Here is a 25,854-nt window from a genome sequence, read left to right on the forward strand (position 1 = left end):
ACCCATCAAGCACTTTGCCCACTGAACTTTCTCCCCCGGCCATTCATTCTTTTTTTTTTTCGGAGCTGGGGACCGAACCCAGGGCCTTGCGCTTGCTAGGCAAGCGCTCTACCTCTGAGCTAAATCCCCAACCCCTCAGGGCCAGTCATTCTTAATTCTTACATGTGCAAGTTTTGCCAGAAAGAAATGGTTTGAGTCCACCCCTTTGCACTTGACCTATGTATGCCCTGCTGTGCTCTTCAGAAAGCTGCGCGGAAGGCGATCACGTGGCTGTCCATTCACCACCCTCATCACCTCCCCTGGACTCATGTCTTCCATGTTATGGGCAGCTCTACTCTGAATAAACAAATGACTAGCTTCCGTCTAGGTGCTGCATTCTATCAAAGCAGGTGGGGGAGGCCAGCATGCACACATGCATGCTGCAGTACAAGATTGCTGCAACATTTTCCAGATAGCATTTGAGTTCATGAGAGGCTTGGCTGTATTCTAAATCACTCACTAGTCCTCCAGTTCACTCACTAGTCCTCCAGTTCACTCACTAGTCCTCCAGTTAACTTGCCACCCTCCAGGCAGGGTTGCATCTCTGCAGAAGAGAGGAATTCTTAGTGCTCTTAGCCGACAGCCTGGTGGTAACTAGCTGTTCCAATCGGTCCTAAACAGCAAATCCTGTTTCAGTGCTTCTGGTTTTGTATCATTATTTAAGTGAGGGGCCAGATTGATGGCACCGCTCTGGTTTGATTGCTTCGTTTGGTTTGGTTAGTGTCGCGCGCCTAATGTCCCGCCAGTAAGAACGACGCGCGGCAACAGGATTCTTCTGCGAGCAAGCCTTTACTGTGTTACAGCTCTTCTTAGTGTTACAGCTCTCTTAGTGTTACAGCTCTCTTGAACAGGGACCCCGAGCAGCAAAATCGCTCGGCTTATATAGACCACAGTATGCTAATTATCTCTCAGGGATTGGTGGGGCTTGGATCACCCCACTACTTGTCCTCCAGGGATTGGCGAAGAATGAATCACCTCATTAGCATATTAACGGTCAACTCACACCTGGTGCATAAACCGCACATGTGCAGTACCGCTGTTCACCACTAGAGGGAGCCCTAGCAAGGGGACAAGCCTGCACATGCGCAGTAAGTCGTTTATATCCAGACAAGGCTGGATGTCGGCGCCATCTTTGTTTCGCCGCACCGCTCTCTACATCTCCCCCTTTTTCGTTTAATAAAATGACTGGTCTAGATCTGGGTGTCACGTCAATCTTGTCATTGCTCCTGTCTTAGGTCGTTCTCATCCAAACTCGGCCTTATCCGTCATAGAGTTACCCTATCGCCACCAGGCCCCGTGTCTTAGGTTGGTCCGAGTTCGAGGAAAGTTGCCCGTCCCTGGATACAATGACTCCACATGACTGTGACAAAAATGATCTAGGGCGAACTCTTGATCTTTCAAAGAGGCCAGCCATATGTTGGGAGAAGTACCCTTTTTAATGGTGGTCATAGCCTGGTAAACAACCACTTTGTGTCTGGCATGTTCTCTTTTTTAAACAGCCAATAAGCCAGAGACCTACTCCGCATCCCAGGAGGACAATAGCTCCCCAGGACAAACATGCCCACCCACTCCTTAACAAGGGAGAAAGCATTGGTAATCCATGAGGTAAAGTCTTCAACTGTGATGGGGTCCAGCCTAGTGCTGTTGAGGACAGCAATCTGCATCAGCAATTGTCTTGATAGTTGCTCTGCTTTCATGGACCAGTTTCCTTTCAGATAATTCGAGATTTCTTTGTTCTGTTGAAAATTCTGAGAAAAGTTAGCTCGCAAAAGAATAATGCATAAACTTCGAAGGGAGGAAACACAAGACAGCTGTGTCATATGATACAGTGCTTCAATTGTTCTTGAACTAAATCTATCCTTTGATTGGCTAATAGAAGGCCAGATGCTAAATGGGTATTAAATTCTTCTTGTATCTCTAGCGCCACTGCAGTTCTGATTGACAGTCTCAGCCGTCTGTATTTGATTGGTCATAGCGATTGCAGCTGTGGTAGCTGCGGCAGCAGACAGCACAATGGCTGAAATTATGGCTGTCATAATTCCAAAATCTCTTTTGGCTCTCAGTAAATTAAGAATAGGAAAGCTATCTGGGTTTGCCTCCACTGGGATTGGCACAAAGGAGGGAATCTTAACCATCACTGCGGTGTCATTGGTGCCATCCCAGCATTCAGCTAAATAGCAGACTACATCAGAGCTATTACAATTTAAAGCACCACTGCTTACATTAGTGCTTATCAGAAAAAAAGTGATCTAGCACATACTGAAGTACTAGTGGCAGTATTATTTACCAAGAGGTTATTATATTGAATATTGATCAACCTGGTGTCATTTTTTCTGGTAGCTGAAACATTATACAGCACGAAGTTCTCTCCCATCAACCTAGCAAAGGGGGTCAGGGATGTATATAACCCTTGCTCATTGGACAGCACCCACTGAAACCAAGGCCAGAGATTATGCTTGCCAGTCTTATTCTCAAAACAATAGAATTGCTATGAACTGGCATGGGTACTGGCCAGGATCTGGCAATAGCCCACAGGGTGAGCGAGTTAACCCATATTACCATTCCCAGTAGTAATAGTAGGGTTCGTAGTCTCATCTTCAGGAAGAGCAGAAGGCAATTTTCGAGTCAAATGCTCAGGTACCCAAATTGGATTTTCTTGATTCTGCGGAAAAACACAAACAGCTCCCCTAGATCTCGAGATCACGGGATCTGGGCCATGCCATTCATCAGTTAAGACATCCTTCCACTTTACTTCTGCATTAGTTATAGGTGTAGTAGCAGCATGGCGATCCGCAGCAGAGCGGCCATGCACATCCAAAACTAAGAAATTTAGAGTAAAAAGAGCTAAAGAAAGTTGTTCTTTTGGTGTTTGGCCGCTGGCAATTCCCTCTTTTTGTTTTTGTATAAGCTCTTTTAAGGTACGATGTACTCTTTCCACAATTCCTTGACCTTGGGGATTGTATGGTAAGCCTGTAGTATGACCGACCTGCATTGTCTGGCAAAATGCCTGAAAGAACTTTGCAGTGTAGGCAGGCCCATTGTCTGTCTTGAGACTATCAGGCTTTCCCCAGGCTGCCCATGCCTCTAAGCAATGGCTAATGGCATTATGAGCCTTTTCACCAGTCATCAGAGTAGCGTGTATAATACCGGAACAGGTATCAACAGAAACATGAGCATATTTTAAATTTTACCAGTTTTATGTCAACTTTCTGTTATCAGTGTTACATTTTTTTAAACCATATCCAATAACTTAAAAGCCAATAGTCCATAACCAAGGCATGTAGAGAATATTTATACATTTAAAACCAATCAGAAAACAAAATTGAAGTGGCTACACATATCTTAGCTACAGGTGCAAGGCTCCAAGGGCTGATTGAAACTGCTTTTTTAAGAGAAGCACCTTGTCACTTGCTAAATCTCCTTGAGACCAGGAATCCAAGTAGGCACACTCAAGTTTATCTTTTTGTTTGATTCTCCTGAATAAATTTTCAGGTGGTCTACCTCTATCAAATCTGATCAGTATGACTCTGTGAGGTTTCCAGAGCCTAATCACATACCTAGCAATAGCCTCAACTTGAGCCACAACAAAAGCTGCACTGACCCCATTTTTTATCTCTGCCTTCTCTCTGTTCCTTTTATCTCCTTTTCTTTTCTTTTTTTCTTTCGAGACCTTTTCTCCCTCTGACATATTTTCTTGTTGCTCTGCAAGGACCCTCTGACCTGTCCTAACAGCTTCCTCACATTGTTTATCCTCTAAGCAGGCAGGGACCATTCGCCAAAGAGGTTTTGGTCCGGGCTTAAGCTTGCCCTCTGTGGCCTCTCTATCCCACACAAAGAAGAAAAGAAACAAAATTACAAGCCTTGCCCACAAAGGATCCATAACTTTAGGTTTCTTCACAGTGGCTGTCCACCTAGGCCCATATCTTTCTTCCTCATATATGGCTGCCTCTTCCTCTAATTCCTCCTCCTCCGACTCTGACAACTCTTGCTCAGAGTCACTGCCAGCCAGTTCTAAGGCTTCTAATTCTTTTAATGGATACAAAGTATCCTCTCCAGATGACTTGTACTTGGACCTCCGGGGCATACCTATTTTTTCCTCTGGCAGCGTTTCTTCTGCCTTTTGTATCTCTTTCACTTTTGTTTTAGTAACCTTTTTCTTTTTTGCCCGCTCCTAATTTCTTACTCTGCTCCGTTTCTGACATGCTCTCTTAAATCCAAAAAGGGGCATGCCTCTCAAAGCCTAATTTCTCACTCTGCTCCGTTTCTGACATGCTCTCTTAAATCCAAAAAGGGGCATGCCTCTTGGAAGCCTAATTTCTCACTCTGCTCCGTTTCTGACATGCTCTCTTCCAAAAAGGGGCATGCCTCTCGAAGCTTACCTTTTAATTTACCTTCTCGCAGTTCTGAATCCTCTTCATCACACTGAAGGGTCCCCTCGGCACCGGCGATGTTGGTTACCGGGTTTCGGCACCACTTGTCGCGCGCCTAATGTCCCGCCAGTAAGAACAACGCGCGGCAACAGGATTCTTCTGCGAGCAAGCCTTTACTGTGTTACAGCTCTTCTTAGTGTTACAGCTCTCTTAGTGTTACAGCTCTCTTGAACAGGGACTCTGAGCAGCAAAATCGCTTGGCTTATATAGACAACAGTATGCTAATTATCTCTCAGGGATTGGTGGGGCTTGGATCACCCCACTACTTGTCCTCCAGGGATTGGCGGAGAATGAATCACCTCATTAGCATATTAACGGTCAACTAACACCTGGTGCATAAACCGCACATGTGCAGTACCGCTGTTCACCACTAGAGGGAGCCCTAGAAAGGGGACAAGCCTGCACATGCGCAGTAAGTCGTTTATATCCAGACAAGGCTGGATGTCGGCGCCATCTTTGTTTCGCCGCGCCGCTCTCTACAGGTTAGGTTTTGTTTTCCCTTTGGTGGTGCTAGGGGTGGACCTCAAGGCCCAGGAAGGCTGGAGAAGTTTTCTGCTACTGATCCGCACACCCCTACCTAAGTTCTTTTCTTTCTTTCTCTTTTTTAAAAAAGTCCTTTACCAATCTATTCTTTGTGCAACTACCTGACCATTCCTTGTAAACCACAGATCTGATTGTTTCATTTAAATCCCATTTAAAATCCTACAGTGGGCCTCCATGGTCTTCGGGACCTCAGCCAAAAGTCTTAGCTCAGTGCAGAGCTCTCCTGTTGCTGAACAAGGAAGGCTGCTCTTGTGCTAAGTTCTGTGTAGTTCTCCAGAAGGCATCCCCAGTGCCCTTCAGTCCAGCCCTGCCTGTGTGGGTGTCTTCAGCTTATTTCTCTCGTGTGTCTCATGGTGCTTACCTCATTAGTTTCTTTTCTTGTTACAACAAAATGCTTCAGCAGAGCAACCTGAAGAAGGGAACGTTTGGCTCCCCATTTGTGGTGGTGTCCATCACAGCGGAGAAGACGTGGTGTCGAGAGCTTGTCTAGCTCTGGTGGGAGCTTGAGACAGCTGATCTCCTTGTGCTGGCAGACAGGAATGAAATGGTGATCTGTGGGTGCTGGTCCTCCCCCTTCCTATCACCAGTGTTCCAGTGTGCTGACTTCCACAGCTCACTGTGTTCACAGCATAAAAATAAACTTGATAGCCAGGGAAAGCTTGGCTGCTGCTGGCAACAGTCCTAGGAAGGGTTTCTGCTGCTCCGCTAAGGCTCCACCTGAGCCTGTGAGTGCCCAGTGTGTTGTGTGTGTGTGCGCGTGTGCATGTGTGTGTCACACATCCAGGTGAGTGTGCCAAGGGTTTCACACTCATACACATACATTCAGAATCATAGCCTTGCTGATGCACTTTGGAGCAAACATCTCCAATTGCTCTAAATGTAGTCACCAAAAGAAGCCAGTAAAGTACAGAGCACTGCTCTTCAGATAAAAGAGAAAACTGGAAACAGCCTGAAAATCAGAGTTCGTGAAGTAGCACATGGCGGCTCTTCAGCTCTTCAGTCGGGTGTTGTGGGCATTTTGTCAGGAAGCACTTGTGAAATAACAGACCTGTCAGCACATGGCTGGGAGGCAGGCTGCCAATGGGTTGTGCTTAAAGATAAAACCCCATGTTTATAAGTATCCTTTCTCAACGATCTTTAATGAATACTTGTTGCATTTGTAATGGGAAATAAATCTTTCCTCTGGTAGAAAACTTTCTCACACACTCAAACCCTTTCCCAAAACCCCCTTCGGTGTCATGGCCACTTTTCCTTCAGCCACCTGGGTTATCCAGTTGGCCAAACTATGCATTAGGGTCGTCTTCATGTGCATTAAATCTACAGAGCAGCTTGACTTCCTTCCTCTGCCATCATCCTGTCCTGAAGCTGGGAGGTGCCAGAGGCATCTGGCAGCTCTGTGCTCTGTGCTTCGTCCTGTCCTGAAGAGGTTGGTTAGGTGGTAAAACCAAAGCTGTGCAGGTTAATGAGAAAAGCTCCAGGAGCTTGTCCTGCCATACTGTAAACCTCAGGTCAGCTTGCCTCTGTCCCCACCCTTGACACATCTCCCCAGATGGCGGAGCAATCCAGCCTCCCACGTGGCATTTAGATTTGAAGGTTCTTTGTTTTAGTGGTAGTCAGTCCTCATTGTACATTGAAAACTAGGTTTCTATCCTTCCTTCCAGTCAGCCCTCCTCTGCTGGTGTTGCTGGAGAAAGCTGACCAGATCAGAAAGCATGTCTTTGTTTGCCCTGAACTCTTAGAAGTGAAAATGTCCCTGAAGCCCCAGAGCTTCATCCAAGTTCATTGTGTGTCTGTCCTTCCAGCTAAGGTGAAGAATGACTGGCCAGCCTCCAGGGGGTTGCTTGCCTGTGCCTGTCACTGGGGGCAGGGGAAGACATTTTCCTCCAAGCACATCTTCCCCAGCTCCCAGGCTCTGGGGCTCTGACACTGTTGATGAAAAGGTGTTAGCTTCAGGCTCTGCTCTGCCACCCCAGGCCACTCTGGAGTTCACACACAATAAAATGCAAAAGCCTTAGTAATGCTGCTCCATGAGTTGTGTTGATGCCCCCTGTCACTATGTGAACTAGTTCATCCTCCCAGACAACATCCTCATACATTGTCCCAGTCTCTCCATGGCTGAAAGTTTTCATACTAAGCATCACTTTTGTCCAGACTTTTTAATTTCTTAATGATTTCTTTTTATGTGTGTTAGTGTTTTGCATGCATGCATGTCTGTGGGGAGAGTGTTGGATCCCTGGAACGGTTGTTACAGACAGCTGTGAGCTGCCATGTGGGTGTGGGAGTTGAACCTGGATCCTCCAGAAGAGCAGCTGGTGCTCTTAACCAATGAGCAATGTCTCCAGCCCTTGTCCAGACATTTAAAAAGAAGCCATGGAGTTTGATTTTGTTTCTTTGAAGGAAGTTTGAGGCCCACTTACCTAGAATGTTCTGCCCCATTCACATCTATCTGACAGCTCTAACTCTACAGGGCCGAGTAGGAGGTAAATGGAGGAGGGCTCCCCAGTCACGCCTTCTCAGACTCTGTTGCAAGCATCCACTCACAGCACCCATATCTGGCTCTCCAGGGTAGACAACCGGCCTGGCTTTTCAGACACATGTAAAGGCATGGAGCTCTGTACTCTCACCTGTACAGTGTGGGCGCAGGCAGATCATATGTGTGTGGGTACCAAGCACCCGCCTCCTAACTAGCTATGTCCTTTGGCTACTGCAGTTGCTTTTTATTTTTTTTCTAAAACAGGGTGGTTGTGACACGGCAATGATTGCTCTCTGTTCAGACACTTTCCTAGACTGTACCATGTCGTTTCCTCTTGACAATGGGCAGATGAATCCTCAGTCTAGAAACCTTAACTGGAAGTACTCACTGCAGGAGGAAAGACATGGATCCCACAGAAATATACTGTGTGGGTTGTCACAAGCCTCTACTGCAGCAGAACCAACAGAGAGAGCCATATACCATCAATAGCACAAAACCCAACATCCGAATACTTCAGTCCGGCAGTAACACGACTCTGAAGACCCAGCAGCGCTGGATGAGATACTCAGAGCCAGCAGGTCATTACTAGAGAGAGGTGGGCTTGAGGCAGTACAGAAACTTTGAACTCCCACACCTTTGTTTGATTTTGGGTGAATGAGCTCCTTAAAGGACCACATTGCCATTCAGAACCCCTTTATTCTTAATATAGTTGCTAATACTGATGGCTACCGTTCATGCTTGCACCTATGAACCCTATGATGGTCTGAATGAAAATGGCCCCACAGGCTCATAGGGAGTGACACTATTTGAAAGGACTAGTACAGTCCTTGGAGTGGACATAGCCTTGTTGGAGGAAGTGTGTCACTGAGGGTGAGTTTTGAGGTTTCAAATGCTCAAGCCAGGCCCAATGTCTCTGTCGTCCTGCTGATCCTGATATAGAACTCGAAGTACCATGTCTGCCTGCATCCTGCCATGATGACAGTGGACTGAAATTCTGAACCTGTAGGCTAGCTTATAAGATTGCTGTGGCCAGGGGTTGGGGATTTAGCTCAGTGGTAGAGCGCTTGCCTAGCAATCGCAAGGCCCTGGGTTCGGTCCCCAGCTCCGAAAAAAAAAAAAAAAAAAAGATTGCTGTGGCCATGGGGTCTTTTCATAGCAGTAGAACCCTGACTAAGATAGACCTGCTTCACATTATTCTGCATTCTCCACTTCCTCTCTCGCTGCATCCAGGTAATGGCCAATGAGGTCAGTGTCAGCTCACTCTGTCTGTCTCTCTCTGTCTCTCTCTCTGTCTGTGTGTGTGTGTGTGTGTGTGTGTGTGTTTGTCTCTCTCTCTGTCTCTCCCTCCCCCACCCTATCTGCCTTGCTGAGACTGGCCCTCTCATGTTCTACTACTGCACTATGTACTCCAGGCTAGAGCAAGCTTCTGAGAGAATGCCCTTTCTCAGCTTCCCTCCTCACTATAGGAATGCTGGGATTAAGGCTCTCACCACCACACTGAGCCTTTTGAGGTTCCAGGGATTAAACACAAGCAGTCATTACACAGGGTGAGCAGTTACCTGCTGAGCCATCGAACTGGCCCATAACGTTCGCTTCTAAAAGGGAAGAAATTAAAGCTCAGGAACATCAAAATCTGATTGAAACTATTGACATCTGGCTTTTAAATCTGTCTCGTCTTGCTACTCTGAACGCTGCACTGGAACTATCGTGTCCCATGGTGGCAGGCAGCATGTTCACTGTCTTGTTTTTGCGCTTGTGCTTCGTACACTTGAAGCCTTGGTTAGATGGATTCCCCAGCTCCCTAAAATCAGACAGTAAGAGAATCAAACAGGAAAATACCAGATCTACTACTTTTTCTACCAAAAAAAAAAGCCCCAAGTGTAGTGTACCTGTGCTAAGGAAAGCAAAATACTAAGTCTCAACTCCAAAGTGTGACTTAATATTGTATTAAGCTGAATGTTTCATAGCAAGAAGCTCTTGAAAGCTCAGGGTGACTGTGGACTGAAGCTCCCTCTTGTGGTAGAAGCAGGTAGTTCTCTTGTGGGAAAGGCCATCTCTGGCCGTGATGTAGGGGTGCTCTGATGGTCGGATTCCAGGGAGGTAGGGACACTCTGATGGTCAGGCCTGAGCGAAGGTCAGCTAAGCTTTTATCTCTCAGATGTACTGGATCAAAGAAACAACTCGACCCTGGGAAATAAATCTTTGACATATGAAACCTAATAGAAGAGGGCTGGAGAGATGGCTCAGCGGTTAAGAGCTCTGACTGCTCTTCCAGAGGTCCTGAGTTCAATTCCCAGCAACCACATGGTGGCTCACAACCACCTGTAATGGGATCCAATGCCCTCTTCTGGTGTGTCTGAAGACAGCGACAGTGTACTGGTATACATAAAATAAATAAATCAATCTTTAAAAAAAAAAAACCTCTAATAGAAGAAAAAAGGATAGTTTTCCTCCAGTCTGCAGCCAGCTAGAAGTCGTGCAGACCCCTTGAATCCACTGTTCCTTCAGCATGATACAGATCCCTTGGTAATTCCTCCCATCATGAAGAAATGGCACATTTCAGAGTGTTTGCTTCTGCAGTGCTGTGGAATCTCAGGAGAACAGTGTGCTTTGATGGGAGCATCCCCCACACCTTGCTCTTCTTGCAAACACCATGCTTTAAAGATGGCATCTTTACCGTGTCCCCAGCTGACAACACACCACATGACCCTAGAACCTGTGTTATCATCGTCTGAGTTCAGGGTGTGTGGTTGAGGAAATAGCCCTGGATCAGCAGGGCAGGCTCCTGTCCTGACAGGAGGTGGTCGCAGGGTAAGAGTGAAGAAAGGTGGTGACAGTGGAATGGGAGAGAGGGTGACAGACGCCCCCGCAGCCAGGAATGCACAGCACTGGACATTTCTAGACGTGATCTCAAAAGGAAGAGCTTCTCCCCCCAGAACTCCAGAACGCGCAGGTCATGTCAGTCCACAGCAGACTTCCACCCCGTGAATTCTGGGCTGTAAGGGGATAAAGCCATGTTCTTTTTATTTTAATTTATTTATGTTTGTTTTATGTGCATTTGTGTTTTGCCTGCAAATATGTCTATGTGAGCATGTCAGATCTTGGCGTTATAGACGATCGTGAGCTACCATGTGGGTGCTGGGATTTGAACCCCGGTCCTCTGGAAGAGTAGTCAGTGCCTTAACCGTTGGGTTATCTCTTCAGCCCAAAGCCATTAAGTTTTTGATAATTTGTTATAACAGCAAGGACAGTAGTGTACAAAGCACTGACCGACCAAATGCTCCATGTCTAGAATTGCTTGTGGAGCAAGCTTACTGCTTTCATCTGTCAGAGTAGACTGGGTTATGCAGTCCTAGTGTTCTCAAGCAGGCCTTCTTTTTTTTTTTTTTTTTCATATTTTTTTTTCTTTTTTTTCCGGAGCTGGGGACCGAACCCAGGGCCTTGCGCTTCCTAGGCAAGCGCTCTACCACTGAGCTAAATCCCCAACCCTCAAGCAGGCCTTCTTTATTGTTCAAGCTCAGGTCCATCTCAAGGCCTCCGGAGAGGCTCTAGAGCCTGTCCTCACTCAGCACCCGGTTCCCTCCCTGAACCCATGAGTGTAGCTGGGCACCCAAAGGTCAAGAGAATGTGATAAATAGCACATGGGTTTTATTTTTTATTCTGATTTTTATGTGTATGGGTATTTTGCCTGTGCATTTATCTGTGCACTGCATACCTGGTGCCCAGGGATCCCGAAGAGGGAGTCAGACTCCCCAGAACTAGTTGCAGATGTTTGTGGGCCACCGTTTGGGTACTGGAAATCAAACCCTCTGGAAGAGCAGCCAGTGCTCTTCACCTCAGAGCCAACACATTGGTTTCAAAGGCTTCCTTCCAGCCATGTCATACATGACTCACTGGCCATGCAGGTGACACAGCGGTGCCTAATCTCAAAGAGGCTGGGAAGCTTTTCATACCATTTGTCCAGAGAGAATGTGAAGGCAGGCAAAGAGCACTGATGCGCGTTTTCTTGTACGCCACGTTAGACGTGTATTACTGCCAAGCATCCAGGCTTGTGCCCTCCAGCTGACTCTGGGACATATATGATACATGCCCTTAAACTATCTGCCCACAACTCCTTTCTACCCGAGGAGTTTTTATGTATATAAGTACATAAAATAGATATGAGTGTTTACTGCTAGTAAATCATGAAGACACTTAATTCTAAATTGCCTTTTGGTAAACAGTTTTATTGTTTATTACAGATATAAGCCAGCTTGCATACTAACAAGATGTATGTGATCCTCTGTGTTTCCTAAAGCATGTCGTCTGGGCTGAATGTCTGATTCTACAGGGCAGAATAGAGAACATTTTTATTTTTCAGAGTTGATCCATGTTTTAATTTATTAATTGTCAATGCTGAGAACACTTCACATAAACATGAGGTACAAAATGTCTGAAATATGTTTAAGGCTGTTTTATAAATTGTTATAGATTCTATACTAGGTGGGGGTATGCACACGTTTAATTCCAACACAGGCAAAGGATGGTAGATCTCTGTGAGTTTGAGGTTAGCCTGATCTACATAGTGAGCTCTAGGACAGCCAGGGCTACATAGAGAGATCTGTCTCAAAAAAAAAAAAAAAAAACAACAACAACAAAAAACAAAACAAAACAAAACCCACAAACCATCAAACCAAACAAACAAAAAGAAACAACAAAAACTAAATGTTATACTGATCCCAAGCCAAAATTCATTTAATTTTTTTAAAATTAAACTCAAGTCAGCAATTTAACAGCAATTTTAAGTTAAACTGTGACAAATAACAAAAGAGATGCTAGACAATGGCAGTAGAAAAATATTAAAAGTCTTTGTTTTCTGTAGCCCAAGCATTTTGTCTCTATAAAAACAAAGCTGTGGTCCCCAGCTCCGAAAAAAAAAAAAAAAGAAACAAAAAAAAAAAAAAAACAAAAAAAACAAAGCTGTGTGTGTAGGACTGTAAGAGCTCTGCCGTCCCAGCCGTGTCTGGGATCTGAGACGGAGGCCATGCTCACCGGCGTGTGGTGAACAGCATGTGCAGTGTGAGCTGCATGCTGTCTGTCCAGCTCAAGGGCCGCAGTGATGTCATGTGACACACCGTGGCGGAGAGCTGCCAGAAGTTTCTCAGCCCCTTAGCACTCGACTCTGAGTCAGCGTTTGGGGGCTGCATATCCAGAAACCTTTTACAATTGCCAACTTTCTGTAGCTCCCATGTCGAATAGTTTAAGAAGCTGGGGTACAGGCCTAGAGAGATGGCTTAGCAGTTAGGAGCACTTGCTATTGGTCTTAGTCCAGGTTCAGTAGCTGTGAAGAGACATCATGACCACTGCAACTCTTATGACAGAAAGCATTAATTGGGGCTGGCTTACGGTTTCAGAGGCCATTGTGTTCATGGTGGGAAGCATGGAAGAGGGAGACATGGTGCTAGAGAAGTGGCTGACAGTCATACATCTGGATCCATAGACAGGAGGAAGAGGGAGACTCTTGGGCTTGGGCTCTTGAAACCTCAAAGAGGTACCCCAGTGATACTCTTCCTCCAACAAGGCCACCTTCCTTCTAATCCTCAGATAGTGCTACTCCCTGATGACCAAACATTCAAATATATGATCCTATGGGGACCATTCTTATTCAAACCACCACACTGCTCTTGAAGAAGACCTGGGTTCAATTCCCAGCCTGCACACAGCGGTTAACAAACAACTGTAACTTCAGCCGCAGAAAATCCGGTACCCTCTTCTAGCATCTAGGAGCACTAGGCACATGAGGTATACAAAGACGTGGGCAAAACCTCAAACACACAAAATAAAACAATTTTAAAAAGAAGCTGGTATATATAATGTACATTTTTATCTTTACTAAATATGTGAAATACTTGCCAATCAAAGTTGATGGTCAGTTTACAGCACCTTGTAGCAGGTATGATGTATAATTGTGGCCATTGGCCGGTATCATGTTGCTTTTGCACATTCAATAGAATCCTGTGCTTACGGGTATGTGTTTAAGAAGGCTAATTTTTGTTCATTTCATTTGGTTTTGTTTTTTTTTTAAAGATTTATTTATTATTTATTATACAGTACACTGTAGCTGTCTTCAGACACACAAGAAGAGGACATTAGATCTCATTACAGATGGTTGTGAGCCATCATGTGGTTGCTGGGATTTGAACTCAGGACCTCTGGAAGAGCAGTCAGTGCTCTTAACGACTGAGCCATCTCTCCAGCCCTGGTTTTGTTTTTCAAAACAGAGTTCCTCTGTGTACCCCTGGCTGTTCTGAAACTTGCTTTGTAGACCAGGCTGGCCTTGAACTCAGAGACCCACCTCCTAAGTGTTGGGATTAAAGGCATGTGCCACCACTGCTTGCCTAAGAGAGCTAATTTTATCATTTGGAAGATTAATTTAATCACAGGGCATTATGCAGAGCCCACCACTCTCACGGCCCTTTTCATTTGCTTTCCTGGGCTCCCCGTGTAAACAGATATTCGAGGGATTTTATTAATTTAACTGATTTCAAGTCTTATGGTTTCCCCATATTCTAATTATTTCTCCAATAGTCCCTGATCCAGCCACATGATGGCAAACTGTCCCTAATGCTCAGGACTAGGGTGTTAAACCAGAGCAGTCTCGGACACATGCAGCAGCCGCTTGCCCAGAGTAGCAGTTCTGGATGGTTCTGCCGCTGGGCAGTTCTTCCCAGCTCCATGTTTAATAATGTCTGTCACACAGCAAGCTGTAAGGTACTTAACTCCAATATGGACGTCAGAAGGTGTGTCACTGGGGGGTCTGACCGACTGTCTGCTGTTTATATTTAAGAAGCAGCCGAGAAAAATGCTGACCGTGCGGCTCCTACCTGTGAACAGCACAAAAGCTGAGAAATGAGTCACCACGTCTTTGACAGTGAAGTTTTCAAAACGTTTGTTGTTTCGGTTTAGTCTTAAGTCTAGTTGGGACCAGAGGAGATGGCTCAGTGATTAAAAGCACTGGCTGCTCTTGAAGAGAGGACCCAGGTTCAATTCCCAGCATCCACCTGACAGCTCACACTAGTTCCTGGGGATCTGATGCCTGCTCCTGGTGACTATGGCACAGGCTGCATATGGTAAACATGTGTGCATCCATACACATAAAAAATTATTAAAAATTTGAATCACCAACATTCATGCCAGTATTATATGTGAAAACAAACAAAAGTTGACTATGAACCCAAAAAGATGTGCAAAAATGAAGAAAATACATGTTCTGTGAAAATCACTCGGCAATGTGGAGTGTACAATGACACGAGCATGCGTTCTCTGCGCTGTTTCAGTTTTCACATGTGTTTTGTTTTGTTTTGTTTTCAGGAGCTGGGGACCGAACCCAGGGCCTTGCGCTTCCTAGGCAAGCGCTCTACCACTGAGCTAAATCCCCAGTTTTCAAGTGTTTTGTTTGTTTATTGGATTGGTTTGGGGTTTTTTTAAGGGGTGTGAGGAGGTCTCACCGTGTAGCCCCAGCTGGCCTGGAACTCCAATTCACGGAGGCCCTCCTGCCTCTGCCTCCCTAGTGTGAGAATTACGGTCCTGTGCTACAAGGCCTGGAAAATATTCAGAATATTTTTGTCCGTGCCTAAAGTTCACTCTGTTTCTTTCATAGTCAACCCTGATCTGATTCTAAAAGCCACTGCTGCCCTGATTTCCACAGACAGAGATTCCTTTGTTTTAATACTTTATAAACGTGAAGTGATATCAAATGTCAGCATTCTTGTGCCTGGCTTGCTTAGTAGCATAATACTGAAACGTAGCCATGTTGATCAAATATCACTTTGCTCCCTTGCTGAGTAATAGTCTATTGTATCAACACGCCACGACTTGTTTATCCATTTCCTTATTACTAGACGTTTGTTAGTGCCAGATTTGGCTAATATGGATACAGTTGCTATGAATGGTTTTGTTTTGTTTTTGTTTTTTGTGGGGTTTTCTTGGAACAAGATTTGCAGACCTATATTTTCCTTTCCCTCGGATAAATGTCTAGAAATGAAACTTCAAGCTCATACAGCAAATACATATTTAATCTTTAAGAAATTGACAGCCGTTTTCAAGACAAGACCTGGCCCTCTAACCACTGCACTGCACTCGCCGTAGCTCGTGGGTTTTTGTTGTTTGTTGGTTTGGGGAAGGATAAACTAGATGACACCGCTGTAAAGAGCCAAGAGCTGAGCATAGTGCTTAGCATAAGTGTGCCCGGCAGTGACTCCATTCACTGTCCCTGGCTGCTGACTCTCCCTGGACACCTGCACTTCTGACCTTGCCAGCTACAACTCTACCTGAACCAAACTATTCTCTCCTGCGTCCTTGGGCTTAAGGTGAAGCTTCTCATCCGCCCAAGCCTCCTTCCTTCCATCCGTGGCCTGTACATGCCCACGGCCTATAGATTCTGCCCCCTTAACAGCCCTTTCCCCTCCCCCTCTGCTGTCACCCAATTGAAGCCTTGCCCTTTGGACTGTCACCCCCAGTCTTGCTGACACTGCAGCCAGAAGGCAGGTTGGTGCCAGCGATGTGTGCTTGGTCCTGTCTCAACTCCTTCCATTCCTTTCTGGATCCTTGATGCTCTGGCCCACCTCCTCTCCCTCTCCTTGGTTCATCTCCCACCCTCGGTTTCGTCTTGTAGCTGGACTTTTGCTTACACGTGTCTGTGTCACGCTGCTGTGTATCAGTCAGCCTTCCCTACTCCCACCCCTTCTGGCCCATTAGCCCATTACCCATTGACCTTCGCCTCCTACGGCATCATCAATACTCAGGCAGGATGATGGTGAGTTCCAGGAAGCATTCTCTTGGCTAAATGCCTCTGTTGAGTGACTGGACATTCAGTACTTGCCCCAAAATAAGTCCCCTAGCACTAATGGCCCTGCGTTGCTCCACACCTCCTCGCTCCACCCTTGACCATGAGGCCCTCAAGGCAGGGAGCAGCTTATTCCCATTGTCCTCTGCCAGTAGCCAGAACAGAGCAGCTACTCAGCAGAATTTGAGAAGGAAACACTGGTGTTATTAGTTGATTTAATTTTATAGTTGACCTATATAGTATTTGGAATTGCTGTGTCCTTACCTATCTTTCTTGTCCTCTTCAGCCAGATGAGAATTCACTGGATTTTTCCTCCTGTATGTTACGGCCTGGGATCAAAAACGCCCAGGAGCTGGCTTGTGGAGTGTGTCTCCTAAATGTGGACTCCAGAAGCCGGGTAAGTCCTTGTCTTCCTCCTTTAAGTGGCAGGGTTCATCCCTAACATGGTTTAAGGGGCAGTCATGTGTAGCCAGCCCCCTTCACAAGTGCTGTGATCAGACGGGGGGGGGGGGGAGGGTATGCTGAAGCCTAGAAAGGTCTATAGGAGCAGATCTGTTTCTCCTCAGGGCAGTGGAGAAGCTGCTGAGGGAGTAAACAGAGTCCTCCCGTCCCTGGTGAGCATTCGGTTCACCCCAGGGACAGGGGTGGGTGGGAGCAAGAATGTCAAGCCCATGTGGATTTACCTGGAGGCATAGGCCTGTTTCAGGGACTTGATTAGGGTTTTTATTTTTTCTTTTGACCTTATGGTTTCAACATTTCAGAAAGAAGAGACACCTGCAGAAGAACAGCCTAAAAAAGTATGAGCCAGTTACATGTTACTTTGGTGTCTCCATCTCAGTCCTGTGTGTGAGAGGCCAACAGAAAATTCTGTTGTTGTCCTGGGCTGTACCAATCGTGAATCCTCTACTGACTCATTTTCGTCCCCATGTTTGATCAGATCAGCTAATGCGTCTCTGTGGGGCCACTGCCATCCTGTTTGCATGCATGTACCTACTAATCAGCTTCTGTTGGTGTTGTCCTCCTTGCCACGAATCAGCACCTTCTGGAAGACTGAAGTTGTAGTGACAGAGAATGAGGAAGGAGAGCTTCAGGACTTAGTGGATGACAGACAAAAAGCCAAAAATTTTGGGTTTTAGGACTTTATCTGTGGCGTTAAAAAAACAAACCAAGACTGTTACCTGCTGTGGGTAACTGAGCTACAGATAGGGGGCCCTCGTGTGTCCAGTGTCAGCCTCCAGTGGCATTAGACCAGCAGTTCTCAACCTTCCTGATGCTGCTACCCTCTCATACAGCTCTTTGTGATGTGGTGACCCCCAAGCATAACATTATTCTGTGGGTACTTCATAACTGTACTTTTGCTACTGTTAGGAATCATAATGTAAACATTGATATGCGACCCAACATGGGTCCCGACCCACAGGTTGAGAACCACTGAGTGAGTTAATATTAATTGACTTCTGGCTCTTTTAAATGTTTTCAGTCCAGATAGAACTGTAATTAGCCGCAGACCTCTAAGGGGCCACAAGTTACAGCAATGGCAGCCTCCAGGGAGGGTGGCCTTTATAGTGAGAGAACAGAGTACCCACAGGCCTTGGCTATTTTAGTTCCTGAATCCTGCCCCCTTTTCTCTCCTGTAACCTATGCCTGCCTTTTCTGTGAAGATTGGGCCCTTTGCTGAAACTAGGTTGGATGGTACTGACTTTTATACCTTTAATTAGCGGTAAAAATAAATAAATGAAACTTTCTTACTTGGATCCTGTAGCTACCTGCTCGGCTTTTGTCTGTGTGTGCCATTCGGGCCTCAGTCTCAGTGGTACCTGAGGAGCGCCCACGTGGCTGCTTATAAGCTCTCAGAAGTGGGAAGAACCTGACTTATCCCCCATCTCTGTGTTTTTGGCAGGCATTCAACTCAGAAACAGACAGTTTCAAGCTGGCCTATGGGGGACATCAGTACCACGCCAGCTGTGCCAACTTCTGGATCAACTGTGTTGAACCCAAGCCTCCCGGCCTCCTCTTGCCAGATCTGCTCTGAAAAGCTGCTCAGTGAAGCTGATTTTGGGTTGATTCTGTCACAGGACTTAGGGTGACAGGGATCAATAAATAGAATGCAGTACTGCAGAGCCCCTCCCACCGGTCTCTTTGCCGCATTCCCCAGGAGGCAGGCTGCAAAGCTGCAGTGGAGGGCCCCACCACAAAACCTTCCATCACTACTTCAGCCTGCCGCTCTTTGAGACTTGAGGTAAACTATTGGACCCGAACTGCACGTGGCACTGGACACTTGCTTGCTTATCTCCTCTGGCGTTGTTGTTGTTGATGGTGATGTTGGTTTGATTTCCCTTTTTAAAACCAGGGCCTTGGTGCACCCCCCTGGCTGACCTTGAATCTGCATTGATTTCCCATGTTTGCCTCCTAAGTGCTGGCCCACAGGCATGGGCCACCATACCGTTTCTCTTGTCCTCTCAAGTTAATTTAAAATGAAGATCAGAGTTTTCTGTGAGGGGTAATCTGCTGCTGAATTGTATGTGAAACGTTAACAAGAGAAGAAAAGTAAGTTCTGCCAGGACCAGAATCCACAAGTTTGTCTCCAGCCGGCACTCGCTCATGTCCGGCAATGTGGCCCCAGGAAGCAGGACACATTTTTTCTGCATTTAGCTTTTTAATACTTGAAGTGAATAAAAAAGGCTTGTGATTAAACCGATGTTCTATCGTGGTAAAGAGAACACTGCTGCCTCCACTGGGCAGCAGCAGGCAAGGAGGACACATATTCACCTCCTGTGGCGGGCACCTCACCCTCTTCCCTCCCCTTCCTGAAACTCAGCTCTGAAGGAGGCCCTCCCTGCTTGACAGGATGCTCGTCCTTCTCCTGGAGTCTTTATGAAGAACATGCTGTTTCGCCTCAAGTATGACGCAAACTGTGGTGTTTTCCCACCAGATAAAACCTGTAACAGGCGTGGACTGAATCTCTGTAGCGTCCTCTCCACATTCCCACAGAAGGCTGCACAGGGGCTGGCAATGCTGGACTTGGCAGTACTTCAGGAGAGATCTGAGAACAGACTCAGGGTGAGAGGGAGTTCTGGGCCTAGTGCAGTGGTTCCCAACCTTCCTAATGCTGGGACCTTTTAATACAGTTCCTCATGTTGTGGTGACCATCCCCCCAGCTGTAAAATTATTTTTGTCACTACTTCTTAACTGTAATTTTGCTAGTGTTATGAATCAGAATGCAAATATGTGTTTTCCAATGGTCTAGGTGACCCCTGTGAAAGGGTCATTCGACACCCTCCACAGGGGTTGAGAGAACAGTAAGGTAGGGGTGTGTGTGTGTGTGTGTGTGTGTGTATGTGTGTGTGTGTGTGTGTGTACCTCAGATGCAGCAGAGGAAAGCAGTTATCAACAGCACTGAATTTTCAAAGGAAACGGCTCACACTGGTATAAGAATTTGTCAGATAAACAAAAGCATAAAACCAAGAGAACGGAAGCATAAGTGGTTAAAAGTTGTTCCCAGGAGAAGCTAGGGAGTCTGGGACACCTATTTCCCTTGCGTGTGGGTCTGGGCTTCGGGAAGACTCTCTCTGGGTCTTACCTGCTTCCCTTGTCTGACATAGTTTTCTTTGGAAGTCTAAAATGTTGGGGTTTTGTCTCACTCCTGCTTTTACGCAATTCATCATCTCCACTTCCAGGACAAACCCTGAGGGGTCTCTGTGCTGTCCCATCTTGTACCTTGTGTGTTTTCCCCAAGATATGGATCATTTTCACTGTGGATGCAGCTTCTCCTTGGCCTTGCTGTGGACCAGAAGACAGGGACGAGCAGAATGAGTCCATTTACTCATCTGTTCCAGATGACATCATCCCCAGCTACTGACACTCAGAAAGCTGTCTGCATTGTGGCCACAGGGGCTTCCCCTCCCCAGGGCTGCTGGAGTGTGGAGGCTCCACACTCAGAGGTAGGCTGCTTTTCAGCACACTCTTGTAATGGCCCCTCTAGTGTCTCTCCACGCCCCAGAGTAACAAGTAGGCCCTCCAGTCTGTACTCTAGATTATTAGTATAGGATTGACCTTAGCATTAGCAATGGTCCCAGTTAGCTACATTTACACCCCTGAAGTGTTTTCTAGAAATGCTATCTGTGTGAAGTATTTTTTGCAGTGGCCCGTATCCATGACATCTGTTAAAGTACCTGTTAGCTAGATTGTCTCTACTCCTAGTTGTATTCCAGAATGCCTCAGTTAGAATTCCTTACCATAGCGTTAGTCACTCCTTGGGAGGTGCCAGAGGGAAATTCAGTGGGTGTTAGCAAAAAGCCTTTACCATGAAAATTATTGACTGTTTAATGATTCAAAAGCTTAGTTAGAGTCCTCCACCAGGGGTTAGGGCGAGCGTGCAATATTAGCTGGCTGATTTTCTTTGCATACATGTATTAAAAAAATGACTCATGTTGCATTCAGCTTTACCTCCGCTCTTGTTAGCCAAGAGCCTGGTCCGTGTCCTTGGAAACAGTAACCAAGGTTACTTTTCTCCATGCTGTGCACTGTCGGGCAGCTTCACCCACTGCTTAAATGGCAACCAGTAAGCACTTGGGTTTGGGTGCCGTGCCTTGCCTTTTCTGTCCTGTGGTTGGTGTGTGACCTGTGTGGACATGCTTGAGACAGAAGGGTCTCGGGGTACTCATGGTGTCATCTGAGCTTCCCTGCCAGAGTCTGCTGGTTAGCACCCCATCTGGGATACACCTTTTAAATTAGTGTTTTGTGTTGCTATACGAATTTTAGGTGTTTAGGTGTTTTTCTTGTTTTTATTTTTGTTCTTATTTCTTTTTGTTTTTTTTCTTTGTGCCAGCAAAAAGATTTCTCAAACAGAAATTGGAAATATTTGCTTTGCACTGGGGGCTGCTCTGAGGATTCTTTTAAGAACCTTTGAGGTCAAATACCCTTTAACAGTTAACAAATGAACTCTGATATTTTCAGACATTTGTCATGAAGGAGCCATTGCAGCCCACTGTAGACATTCCAGCAGATGCCAGAATATAGGTCAGGACGTGTGTAACCTGTGGTTTGTCTAGATTGGAAATGGTATACCAAACGAGGTTGAAATGGCCCCTCCTTTCAAAGTCCAGCCAAGAAATAGGGCTTATGTGAAACAGCTCGGTTTAAAAAAACTTTACAAATACTTTTCTAACAAAGTATCATAACAGTAAATTTTTACTCCGTTCCATCTTCATATGGTGAACATAGTTAGTGCAAGTGGCTTTTAAACAGGTCACCCGTGACCTCTCATGTTGCAGCTGTAGCTCAGCTAACCTGGTGAGTCGAAAGCCCACCTCGAAACGGCCATCTTGTGTGTGTGACGCAGAATGTGGTCCTTTGTGTTAAAAGATGGTGAGTAGCTTTTCCCTTGTGTGCACTCTAATAAACAAGCGCTCTAACTGCTGTGTCTGTGCCCTGTAAAGCTGGGTGTCTGTTCTGGGACAGCCCCTGTCTAGCAGGGAACACTCCTGGCTGCGACCCTTCTCTTTGCTGGGTTACAGATGTGACCACTTGGATGAACACAGGACAAAGGACACCCCTGGTTACACTATACACCAGTATGTCTTTTGTGGGGAGGGGGCTGTCCCTGTGTATGCGTGTTCCTAGCAGGGTGTCACTCCCTGGGTTGGGAGGGAGCCAGGAACAGAGCAGGGAGATGGGAGAGACTTTAGAGAAGAGGATAGAGGGAGCAATGGCCTGAACCTGAGTGGCTGCCTGCCTGCCTGGCTAAAAGGCCCCAGGATCCCTGTGGTCTCCACCCCCCCATACCCACCCCCCCAGTGCTGAGATTACCAGTGTGTGTTATCGTGCCTGGCCTTATTTTTATTTTTTTATTTATTTATTTTATTGAAAATGATTTTTTTCTCACATTCTGATTATGGCTTCCTCTCCTTCTACCCCTCCCAGTCTTTCCCATTTCCCGTCTCATCTGGATCTGCTCCTTTCCTCTCACTAAAAACAGACTTATAAGGGATAATAAAATATAAAACACAACTAACCAGAAGGGAGACCAAGAGAAGACCTAAGAACCAGAGTCCCACTCATTTACACGCCCAGGAATCCCATAAAAACACCAAACTGAAAGCCGCAGGACCTGAGGACCTGGTGCAGGCCTGCTCCAGCCCTGTGCACGCTGCCTGTCTCTGATCATGTCGATTTAGAAGGACTTGTTTTCCTGGTGTCCTCCATTCCCTGGGGTTCCTACCCTCTTTGCCTCTCTTCCATGGGATTCTCAGAGCCCTCGCTAGGTCTCTGAACTAGTTTCTGGTTCTTGGTCGCCCAAGCAGTGTTGGGTATGTGTTCTGTATTATGGAGTGGGCCTTAAATCAGATGTTGGTCACTCACTCAACTTTGGTGTCACCATTAATTACCCTAGCATATTTTACACCCAGGGCACCACCATTTTAATAGATCAAAGGTTTTATGGCTGGCTTGGTGTTTCTCTTTGTAATTTACTAAGCACCTTCCCAGACCAAAGATACTAACTAGATCCCTGAGAATGGGGACCGAGCAAGGAGAGGCCACAGCCAGTCTACAGAGCTGGGGATGAGACTTGGGGATTGAACTTGCAGGAAAGGAGGGAGACGTAAAGATCTGCACTAAGTCTACTTTCTTCCCTTGTCAGAGTAGCCCAAGGGTTCCCAGGGAGTACCTGCGGGAGTGGGGTGGTGGTGGGGTTTAGGATAAAGCAATGAATTGGGGGACAGAGGTTGGAAGAGGAGCATCTGTAGGATCCACTGGAGATGGAGCCAAAGGGGAGGAGCCTGCAGAAAGTGTTCTGCTGTAGAGCCAGTGATGAGACTGGGGGATTGGAAGAGCAGAGTCAGCCTTTTAACGTGGGTTCTAGGAATAGAACTCAGGCCCTTATGTTTGCACAGTAAGCTCCTTACTGACTGAGCCGTCTCTGCAGCCCCAGTCGGGATTCTCACAGCACAAAGGCGTGGCAGCAAGTGTTTCCTTCCTGCAGTACAATGATTACTAAGGGGCTCCTAGTCAGAAACTGACTTAAAGCTTGACTTCCTGCTAAAAAAGCCAGACCCCATAGATTGGTTTTTGGTCATGTGATAGCATTGTATGCATGCTCCTCTAATTTTCCAGGAAAGCTGTTTCAAATTTTCCTGTTTAGATAAAGATGGGTGCATGGAAGGCTACATAGATTATAAATGTAAATTTGATGGAATCCCAGTGCCATAAACCAGATAAAATCTGCAAGATAACATTCAATGTCGAGGGCAGGTGTCTCCTTAAAACAGATCAAAAAGCCAGAAAACCGTTCTATGAATACACGACCTGGCTAATAAAATGAAAAGGCACTCTGAGGGGTTGCCTAGCCTCCAAGTTCCCACCCAGGAGGGCAAACAGGAGAGCTCATTAAGACTTGTGCTGCTTTTCTGACAAGTCGTACTAGGCGGTTTATTGGAAGTCACTGCTCTCTGCTTAGGCTGGAAGTTTGCAGCAGACAGAGGCTTTTTGTGTTACTAGATGAGTAGAGGCATGCCTTCCATTTCTTTGAGGGTGTACTTGACATTTTCACCACGGCAAAAATGGAACTCAGCACCTTTGATCAGGGTGTGCGCCTGCCCCCAGGGGTGCCCAATCTTTTGACCTTTCGACATGACTTTTGCCTGTTATGTGGGGCCACGTGACCACTCTCCTGGGATCTTACTGCTTAGGGGCTGCAGGTTGGACAATGTACCCCAGACTTCCCCACGTTCCGATGATAGATTTCTGCTTCTCTGCAAGGACGTGAAATGTTGCTGATCCGACTCTGTTGGGGTTTCTATTTTAAGTAGCAACCATGATGGTCCTAAGAACCACAGTTGAACAGGGACTGGAGAGCATCTTTCTTCCTCTGACACACATGAGCACATGCGTGCGCATGCACGCACACGCCTGAAATGATTAGTAAAGGCTTATGTGAAGCAAGTTTATTAAAAATAATGCTAATGTGATCCCAGGGCACACTGATTTCAAGAGGGTCTTTGCAACAGATTTTATCATAACCACTTAATCAACTAAACAACAATGGTGAACTTAACTTATAGAATCAAATAACAGAGGAAAAGGACCAGGCTAATCCTGCAGGGACTGAGCTGGCCTTGATCTTCCCTAAACGTCTGTCCAGCCTGCAGTCCTCAGCAAAGCTGGTCTCCAGAGGGTTAATCAGGGCCAAAACCGATGTTTGCAGTGAGCTCCCCCTGCACCGGCTAAGGCCCCAAAAAGGCAGGAGCCAGAGTGAAAGCAAGAACAGTGTCCTACACTGTTCCAGTTGTTACAAACGAGTAAAGGCCAGTTAAAGATTTCCATGTTCACTATTTCAAAATGCTAGTTTTAAAAAAACGTCACTAGCAACGTATGCATTTCCCCTCCGCATCTCTTAAACCCGAACACCCAGTGTAGAAACACTCTCGGGAGAACCAGAGAGAGGAAGAGGGGAACAGATGGTGTGTGGCAGATGCTGGTACTGCTCAGGGGCTGTGGATGCCAGCTGTGGCAACACTAAATCCCCCAATAAGGCATCAGGTGTCGGGACTCCTTCTCATAAACGTCTGGAATGATGCCATAGGGTGTCTGTACCATCTTAACTGAAGACTTCCCAAAGAGCTGGCTCTCATAGTCTATCAGCTGCCTCCAGAAGCCCAGGTTGGGCCTGATGACAGGCCTCCGGGCTTTCACCCAGTTGTATGCCTCCAACAGGCACAAATTGTGGAACTTCATCAGGTAGGCAATGCAGAGGGTGGCCGAGCGGCTCACGCCCGCAGCACAGTGCACCAAGGTAGCCCCATGCTTCTTGCTTACACTGTGGATCTTGTCAGCCACAGTGTCAAAGTACAGTCTAATGGGGGCATGAGGGATGTCAGCCAGAGGCACTTTAACATACTCAAACTGGGGCCAGTTGAAGTTGGGGATCTCGATGGTCGCATTGACGACGCAGGTGATGCCCCGGGCCTGGAGGAGGTGCCGGTTGGAGGCCACACTGGCTCTGCCCAAGAAGAGAGAGGAGGTGATCTGAGCAATGCCTCCTATGTCTCCCTCGGAAATCATCCGAGGAGCCATGAGAGTCCGTGGGAGCGTGCTGTGACCTCTGGAGCTCATGAAGATGCCAGTGGTCACACTATCATCATCAGGGGGCAAGGCCAGAGAGCAGTGGAGTCCGTCCTCCACCAAGGAATCCAAGGCTGCAGCCTCCTTCCTGCAAGAGACAGGTAACAACTGTCAGATCTTTACATGGCACTCATCCAGCACAGCCACCTGTCCTCCAGGGCTTTGGGGGAAGGGGAAGCATTAGGAAGTGAGGCAGAGTGCATGGGTTGCAGGAAGTATATAAATCATTTTCTATTGACCATTAGGAGATGCAGCCTGCAATGCCAAAACGTAAAATCAATATGAAACTAAGCGTCTTTTTTAAATCCCTTCAGTGAAAATAGTCATCCTATTTTTAGAAAAAGTTGGGAGAAAACATGCCTGACTGGTCCCCAAAGAGCCATCTGGCGGAGCCCTGCTGAAGGGAGGGGCTTTCCTCAGTCTTT

The 25,854-nt window shown here is 46.5% G+C and overlaps 3 protein-coding genes across 29 annotated transcripts in view; 1 reads left to right on the top strand and 2 right to left on the bottom strand.

Annotated features, from left to right (window-relative positions):
• Window positions 1-19,003, top strand: part of Synrg (synergin, gamma) — an 81,600-nt gene extending 62,597 nt beyond the window's left edge. For 9 of the 21 annotated variants that reach the window (XM_087574680.1, XM_087574681.1, XM_087574686.1 and 6 more), the window contains 3 exons: window positions 16,596-16,706; window positions 17,071-17,106; window positions 18,210-19,003. In XM_087574680.1, the coding sequence (XP_087430806.1) occupies window positions 16,596-16,706; window positions 17,071-17,106; window positions 18,210-18,341 (279 nt within the window). In that variant the 3' untranslated portion in view covers window positions 18,342-19,003. Of the gene's footprint in view, window positions 1-16,595; window positions 16,707-16,875; window positions 17,020-17,070; window positions 17,107-18,209 lie in introns of those variants that run through there. The other 12 variants (XM_087574682.1, XM_087574683.1, XM_087574684.1 and 9 more) reach the window with 2 other exon arrangements.
• LOC134480839 (uncharacterized) lies at window positions 810-18,740 on the bottom strand. 2 transcript variants are annotated; one of them, XM_087574997.1, is made up of 7 exons: window positions 18,686-18,740; window positions 14,349-14,438; window positions 12,517-12,745; window positions 11,201-11,294; window positions 5,374-5,538; window positions 4,419-4,524; window positions 1,457-2,988 (listed from the first exon to the last, which is right to left on the bottom strand). In XM_087574997.1, exons 1-7 carry the CDS (start codon window positions 18,738-18,740, stop codon window positions 2,585-2,587), a joined length of 1,143 nt encoding a protein of 380 aa, XP_087431123.1. In that variant the 3' UTR covers window positions 1,457-2,584. The 2 variants fall into 2 exon arrangements, 1 of the variants encoding a protein (XP_087431123.1); XR_015631891.1 differs by lacking the exons at window positions 5,374-5,538; window positions 11,201-11,294; window positions 12,517-12,745; window positions 14,349-14,438; window positions 18,686-18,740 and having other exon boundaries at window positions 810-1,775; window positions 2,599-2,701; window positions 4,419-4,648.
• Window positions 19,004-24,237: 5,234 nt separating the features above from the next.
• Window positions 24,238-25,854, bottom strand: part of Dusp14 (dual specificity phosphatase 14) — a 28,945-nt gene continuing 27,328 nt past the window's right edge. For all 6 annotated transcript variants that reach the window (XM_087573013.1, XM_087573014.1, NM_001079893.3 and 3 more), the window contains 1 exon segment: window positions 24,238-25,517. In XM_087573013.1, coding sequence (XP_087429139.1) covers window positions 25,449-25,517 — 69 coding nt within the window. In that variant the 3' untranslated portion in view covers window positions 24,238-25,448.

This window comes from Rattus norvegicus, chromosome 10, assembly GCF_021556685.1.
Source record: "Rattus norvegicus strain SHRSP/BbbUtx chromosome 10, alternate assembly SHRSP_T2T, whole genome shotgun sequence".
Lineage (NCBI taxonomy): Eukaryota > Metazoa > Chordata > Mammalia > Rodentia > Muridae > Rattus > Rattus norvegicus.